A 7,475-nucleotide genomic window follows, 5' to 3' on the forward strand; every position below is an offset into this window, starting at 1 on the left:
TCTCTTCTTTAACGCTCAAAAGTGCACAATAATCCATACAATGGATGCTTTTGATGTGGAGTAGTAAAGTAGCAGAGCAAACATTCTCTCCATTGCCTGCCACTAATTCGCGCCAATGGGTTCAAATTATCGCGATATATCAACACCAAACAACAAGGGAATGAAAAATGACCTGCAAAAGAAAAAAAAAAAAAAAAAAAAAGGACTGAAATTAAATATTAACAAAGAAAGAAAAAGGTCACGGAAAGAGAAAGCGAGCAACTCCTGCAGTGGAAATAGAAAGCAACAGCAACATCCACCACAGGAGAAAAAAGAAAGAGACATACACAGAGAGAGACAGAAAAACAATAGATATAAGAAGAAGGAAGCTAGTCTAGCTGCATCAACCTCCACTTCTCACTTCTCCCACCCCTTTCCTTCCAACTTTTTCCCATTTCCGTCTCCTCAAAGGGTGGTAATCACTATTCTTGACCTCAAACCAAGTTGAAGAGAGTGGTGTTTCTAAGGTTGGAGGAAAAAGAAACTAAGAACTAGCAAAGAAGTAGAGGAAAGCTCTGCAAGAAGTGCCATAGGAGCTCAACAGAGCTACAACTTTGGGGTGGTGGGGGTTGGTGTTGGTGGCTAAGTAATGCGCACGGGAGCTTGCACAGTACAGCAGGCCCTCACAGCAGAGGCTGCCTCAGTCCTCAAGCTCTCCCTTACCTTGGCCAAGAGAAGAGGCCATGCCCAGGTGACCCCTCTCCATGTTGCTGCCACCCTCCTGAGTTCCTCTTCCTCCTCTTCTAACCTTCTAAGAAGAGCTTGCCTCAAGTCCCATCCCCACCACCCTGCCTCCCACCCACTTCGGTGCAGGGCTCTTGAGCTCTGCTTCAATGTGGCCCTCAACAGGCTCCCCACAACCCCTCCCCCCTCCTCCTCTGGCTCCTTGATCCACACCCAGCCTTCTCTGTCTAATGCCCTCATTGCTGCCCTCAAGAGGGCCCAGGCTCACCAGAGGAGGGGCTGCATTGAGCTCCAGCAGCAGCAGCCCCAGCAGCAGCAGCAGCCTCTTTTAGCCATCAAAGTAGAGTTAGAGCAGCTCATCATCTCTATTTTAGATGACCCAAGTGTTAGCAGGGTGATGAGAGAGGCTGGTTTCTCCAGCACCAGTGTCAAGAACAACTTAGAAGAAGAAACCTCTGTTTTAGTCCAATCCTCTCCTCCCTTTTACTTCGAGTCCCATAAGGACATCTTAAGCCAGGGAAGTTTCTGGCAATCCCAGTTCTTAAAGCCACCTTCTGAGCTAAACCCAGTAGTCCCATCCTCCCAAAAAGAGGATCTGAGGATTGTCTTGGAGGTGATGGTCAGGAAACAGGGGAGGAGGAACAACACTGTGGTGGTGGGGGACTCTGTTTCCATGACAGAGGGGCTTGTGTCTGAGCTTATGGGTAGGGTGGAGAGAGGAGAGGTCCCTGATGAGCTCAAGTCTGCTCACTTCATCAAACTCCATCTATCTTATGTTCACCTTAGGCTCATGAGCAGGGGAGATGTGGACATGAAGGTGGCCGACCTTAGGAGAAAGATCTGCTCCTTAGCATCAGACACAGTTGGTGAGGGTGTGATCATCTATGCAGGGGACTTGAGATGGGCTGTGGATGAGGAAACCAAAGATGGGCAGGGCTTCAGGCCAGTGGATCACATGATAGGAGAGATGGGGAGGTTGCTATCTGAGCTCAGGAGCAGCAATGGCCATGGTGGTGGGGGTGTGACCAGCAACAACAAGGTGTGGTTATTGGCCACTGCCAGCTACCAGACTTACATGAGGTGCCAGATGAGGCAGCCATCACTTGAGACACAGTGGGCCCTTCAGGCTGTGGCCGTTCCCTCGGGTGGGCTTGCACTGAGCCTCCAAGCTCCAAGGTTAGTCCACCAACCCAGAGTTTCATGTCTCTTCCATCATAGATGCTGTCTTCCAAGTGTCAGTTTTGTTGTTCCTATGAAAGGAAGAAGCAGTGTATGATGTTGCTTGGTTCTTTTTACTTGTTCTTGAGTTACCTAGTGTTCATGGTTTGACACTACGATCACCTCAGAAAGGGGTTCGTGCGCACAGTCATTTTCTTTTTCCTATATCTGGCTATGATATCAGCCATTGCTACAAAAGTTCTGCACTTGGAAACCCAAAGACATATTCTTACCCCCCAAAAAAAAAAGACATATCTCTAAGTATTAAATAATTGATTGCAAGTTATAATTTTCCCTTCCATACATTTTTCAAATCTGATGATATTCTCAATCATAGCCTTGTTGTGAGAGTGCAGACGAGACATATTAGAGCTCTGTTTAGTTAACATGATGTCCCCACTCGGGTCACCCTAGTCCTTTGATTGTGGACCCCCATAAAACAAATTTTTTTCACCAATACTGTGGATTTTTTTAAGAAAAAAAGTTCCCGGGAGAAAGTTAGGCTCGAAGGAGCCTAACAAATTACATTTAGGTAATGAAATAAAGAAAAGCACTGCTGTAGAATAACTATTAAGAAATAATATTAAAGAGCAAATAGTAGATCTGAGAGTAGAAAGATGTTACATGAGGCTCCACTAATTTGCTTACTTGGGTGCCCTTTTTCTCTCTCATGCTCTACAGTGGCGTAGATTCAAGGATGACAAAACTCAGTCATTATCCTTTCCAAATGCTAGAGTTGAAGGCTTTTAACTACAAGGAGGAAGACGAAAAGCTCATATGCTGTGCTGAATGCGCTTCCAATTTTGAGAAGGAAGCATCAGTTCTCAAGTCAGAAAATGCCTCAAGCCACTTGCCAATTTGGCTGCAACCACATAGACCAGACAACCATCACAAGGTAAAAAGATCAAATTATTCACCTCTACTATAATGTTGTCACTTCAGAACTCATGAGTTAGTAACATCTGCATCATATTGATTTCAGGATGCATTGCCTGAACTGAGGAGGAAATGGAGCAGGCTATGCCAAAGCCTTCATCATGGCAAACATAGCCAGGCTCATCTGCATCCACCCTTGTTAACTCCAGGCCCAGTTGGAAAGAGCTCCACTCATGCTTCATCACATCCATGGTGGTCTAGCAGCTTACCTCACAGCCAAAAATTTTTCATGGAGCCGCATTCAATGTCCTTCCCTGAGACTGCATCAAAACTTAATGGTGGCAGCACCAGCTTTACATCTCAAATTAAAAATGGAACTGGGAACTGGCAGGAGAGGGATGCCCCAATGCATTGGCCCTCTGAACTGAGTTTGCCTTTTGTCCAAAAGCCAGCAAACCAGGAGGTAAAGACTACACTGGCTTTGGGTAACCCTCTGTTCTCAGATTCAGCAACATCCAAAGACCAAAGAAGAGGAGCGATAGTAGACCCACAAGAGCTAAGCCAGCAATTGGAAGAGAACATCCCTTGGCAAGCTGGAACAATTCCTTCAATAGTCGAAGCACTGCATGACTGCAGATCAAGTGAGAAGAGGGGGACCTGGCTACTGATACGAGGCACCGATCACATAGCAAAGAGAAGACTAGCAAGGGTAATTGCTGAGATATTTTGTGGATCCACAGACAGGCTCATCCACATTAACAGGAGTAAATTGGTTTGCGGAGCTAGTTCGTGTACCGAGATCCTCGCAGAAGCCTGCAAAAAGGACCAAAAATGTGCTGTCCTTATCGAGGACATTGATCGAGCGCACCCCAATTTCATCAATTGGATTGCTGAAGGTCTCAAAAATGGATTTTTTGAGGACGCACTCGGTAGAGAAGTTGGAGTGGTTCATGGGGTCTTCATTCTGACTACATCCTTCTCTACCAAGTTTGACAATGCCAATGAGAATCTTGAAGGTGTCATGAAGATGAAGTTGTGGGTTGAAGAGACTGAGAGTGAGACTCCCCATGATCTCAAAAGAAGGCCCGAGAGGGAATTACCATACATATCGAAGAAATCGAGGTCAGAGGAGAACAGTCTTGATCTGAACCTCTGTGCTGTGGAGGAGGAGGAGGAGGAGGAGGAGCGCAGGGATGACGAAGAGGACGCTGTCCCCAGTGATCTGACCCACGAGACAGACAGTGGCGATCCCAATCTCCCATACGAGCTTCTTGAATCAAGCACGGCTTGCTTCACCATGGATGCCAGCCCCGACCGGTCCTGCCGGATGTCGCAGAACCTGCTGTCGAAGCTCCACCGGGCGTTCGAGGAGGTGATGAGCGGTGGAGAAGTGATGGGGCAGCTGTGCGTGGATCGGACGGCGGTGGAGGAGCTGATGATGGCCTCTGGTTCATTCCTGGAGAGCTTGTTCGACAAGTGGGTGAGAGAGGTCTTTCAAATGAGCTTGGTAACGGTCAAAAAGGGCGGGAAGGTGAGGCTTGGTGTGGAGGGTAAAGAGGGAAATGTGAGGGAGTTTGGGTTCCAGTGTTCTGTCCTCCCCAACAGAATTCATGTTGGCTGAACCCCCCAATCTGTCCCACCCCCTTCCATGTAAAAATAGCGAAATCACCAAAACCACATCTTGTAACCCCTTTTTTTTTTGGCATTTTTTTCCCACTTTAAATGGCTAGTCCCTTTTATTATTATTATCATTATTATTATTATTATTATTAGCCCCTTTTTTTATGTCAGTGAGAAAGTAGCCATGGCAGGGGACAAATTCCTAGCCTTCTTCTGATGCCTTTTGTTTGGATGTGCTTTGCATGCACGCTGGAAAAGTCATTGAGCGCAGCCAAAGACAGGCCTGGGGCAGATGCTAGAATGACCTCAATGAACATTAAAGTTCGGACCTCAACCTTTGTAACAGATGGATTTGGATCTTATGTTTCCTAGAGAGAGCTTCATACTTTGTTGATCCTTCTGGGGGGGTTGCATTTGATTTCTAATTGACTGGTTTAGTGCCATGAGATGGGTGTGATAATCGAGGCTTCAAGAGGTAGCTCAACTTGGAGGATGGGAAGTTTAAGGTGCTTCTTTTTGGGTTGAAATAGAATTGCTTTTTTTATAATACGGGCAACTAATTTTATATGATGGATGGCTTGGATTGGTTCAAGTGTTTGTCGTTTTGAAGTCCTTTTCCTAGTTCAACTCCTGCTTCCTTGGCTCTTGACTACTACTTTCCTCTGTTCTTTCCAGCCAAAGTGGCAGCCTTTTTGTTGAAAGGGCTTCTCTTCTTCTTAGGAGGAAGAATTGGAAGATCCCATCAATACATTTCGGTAGTTGAAGAAATGGAAACAGCTCTGAAACTCCTTCAAGCTTAAGATGGTGGTAAGAAGCTTTGTTGAGCATATTTGAGACCACCACCACCACCGCACGGCAGTATCTATTGTTTATGATGAGCATCTTTTCACAAAATAAATAAACAAATAAAAATAGACCATCTATTATGAGAGCAATTATAGTTTGCCAGACCAATATGGACATCCAAAGAAAAGAAGTATATAGGCTTTTGAAATCTGAGGGACGTGGAACTCACTCAAAACAAGCCGCCCGTGAGCTTTATCCATCCACCTTTCCCTACCCATTTCTACTTAAAAATACGGGACTTTTAAGCTAGTCATTATAGCTGATGAGGAAAGCGTAATCCTCCACCACATCAACCCAATGATCCTTCACACCTTTATTCATCAGAAAAGGCAAACAAGCTTTTATGTTTCATATCATTGCTTTGACCTAAGCCCCATCCATGAAGAGTGCATTCAAAGGAGCACTTTTGATTGATCACACACGCACATACACACACGAGAGAGAGAGAGAGAACATCATTGCATCCAACGGCAGATGTGGGACTTTCTGTCCATAAGTGCTGGCAAGCATAATCTAACTTTGATGCCTTGAAAGTAGAAGACCCATGTCCTAATCCCAGCTTTTACTCCTCAGGCTAGTGACTAGCAAAAGACAAAGTCATTATTACCGATCACCATCTTCTTTTACATTCCCTATCCTCATCTCTAGGGGAAAATGCTTCTTTTGTCATTGATAAAGAGGGACTTGTATTCCAATCAAATGGTAGTGATGATTTTAATATTGCCAAGAGCACTGGACACAGAACCATACATGAGGCCAAAGCAACCTAAGTTGTGGGATTATGTACCTTAAAAACGCATGCACTGAGGCATGTACATATGTATATGATGTTCCTCAAATGTGATAGTATGACCATGTAGCTATGGTAAGGATGTTGTGCCGGTACGTCGCATGGTAACCAAGATACAGCACAGAATTTAACTTTGCATTTAGCATTTTATGAAAATCCAAGCACTAGATTTGTGACATTTTGTCTACTCAATCATTGGCCCCCTCATAGATCCCGGACTCATGGTAATCTTTTAAGGGCTTTAACCCCCCAACTAGCTCTCTCCACTATAATTCCTAGTGCTAAGGTTCTAGTTTATGCTAATTGGTCACCATTATCATGACAATTTTCATCACCATGGGGCCCAATTATGGACCACTAAGTAGCATATGTCCAAAGAGGACTAAATCAAACCCTGTGACCCACCTTGTTTGGCAAAAATTTAGTAGGAAAGGGTAATATATTAGGCTAACTTTTGAAGTAGGATTGGGAGTCGGAAGTGCACACCACGTTTGAGGCTTTGGATATTGCTCCCATAAATTATGGCAAGGACCAAACGGCGTGGTGTTTTTCCACTTTTCAGACCTATCCACCGGCTATAAAGCTTGGGGAAAGGCAGAGAAGAGGGGCTCTCTGCTTCTTTTGATGTAAAAAGTGGCCAAGCTCTCTACTTGAGTTGAGCAAGGCTACCGCCCAATGCGTGATATATCTTTGATTTACCCACAAGTGCGAGAAGACGGCATCTGATTCCATTGCACACTCAGCAATGACGAGGAGTGCAGGCCATCTGGTGGTTGTGAAGGAATGATTTCCACCTCTAAAGTTGGTCTGAGTGCTGTCGGAGAAGGACTTTTGCCAGTTTTATTGAGTTCGAGGTGGTACAACGGATCTTAAATGGCATCACATGGTATAATTACCCCCTTAGGCCTAAAAAAAAAATTATCCAACGTTTTCATGTGATATTAGATTAATGATAGCTCATTAAATTGTGTTGTACTCTAAAATTATTGGATAGTCTGAACTAGGTTGGTCTCAGATATCTCCGACTTCATGTTTTTGCCTCTCGAGTTACTCGAAGTGCAAACAAAGGGCCATGACTCTTTTTTTTTTTTTTTCTTAAAAAAAAAAAAAAAAGAAGAATAGAAGACGGCTTTAAGAAGCACAATTACATTGTTAACAATTATATTCTCCAGAGGCATCAAAAGTAAAGTTGGGACCATGGTTCTGATTTGTGATGTTGAAACAGTCTTGATATCAATACAATGTCCATTGAGACTGTTCTCTCCGAGGTCTTCTGCAGCGTCCCCACAGACATTAAGAAATAATAAAGGAAAACCCGGTCCCACAAGTCTTTAACTTGGCTAGTCAGGCTTCGTGTTTATATATATATATTAAAAAAAAAAAAACTCTAGCCAACAAGAAA

The 7,475-nt window shown here is 44.3% G+C and overlaps 1 protein-coding gene across 1 annotated transcript; it reads left to right on the plus strand.

Annotated features, from left to right (window-relative positions):
* Nucleotides 1–319: 319 nt before the first annotated feature.
* Nucleotides 320–4,873, plus strand: LOC105049331 (protein SMAX1-LIKE 4). Its single transcript, XM_010928955.2, has 3 exons — nt 320–1,899; nt 2,623–2,836; nt 2,924–4,873. Exons 1-3 carry the CDS (start codon nt 629–631, stop codon nt 4,436–4,438), a joined length of 3,000 nt encoding a protein of 999 aa, XP_010927257.1. The 5' UTR covers nt 320–628; the 3' UTR covers nt 4,439–4,873.
* Nucleotides 4,874–7,475: the final 2,602 nt, after the last annotated feature.

This window comes from Elaeis guineensis, chromosome 7 (assembly GCF_000442705.2).
Source record: "Elaeis guineensis isolate ETL-2024a chromosome 7, EG11, whole genome shotgun sequence".
NCBI lineage: Eukaryota > Viridiplantae > Streptophyta > Magnoliopsida > Arecales > Arecaceae > Elaeis > Elaeis guineensis.

Bases quoted from the DNA above. Each gene is read 5' to 3' on its own strand.
- LOC105049331 (XM_010928955.2), top strand. From the start codon at position 629: ATGCGCACGGGAGCTTGCACAGTACAGCAGGCCCTCACAGCAGAGGCT. The intron at 1,900-2,622 runs GTTAGTCCACCA...CATGCTCTACAG, and splicing joins CTGAGCCTCCAAGCTCCAAG to TGGCGTAGATTCAAGGATGA. The intron at 2,837-2,923 runs GTAAAAAGATCA...TATTGATTTCAG, and splicing joins GACCAGACAACCATCACAAG to GATGCATTGCCTGAACTGAG.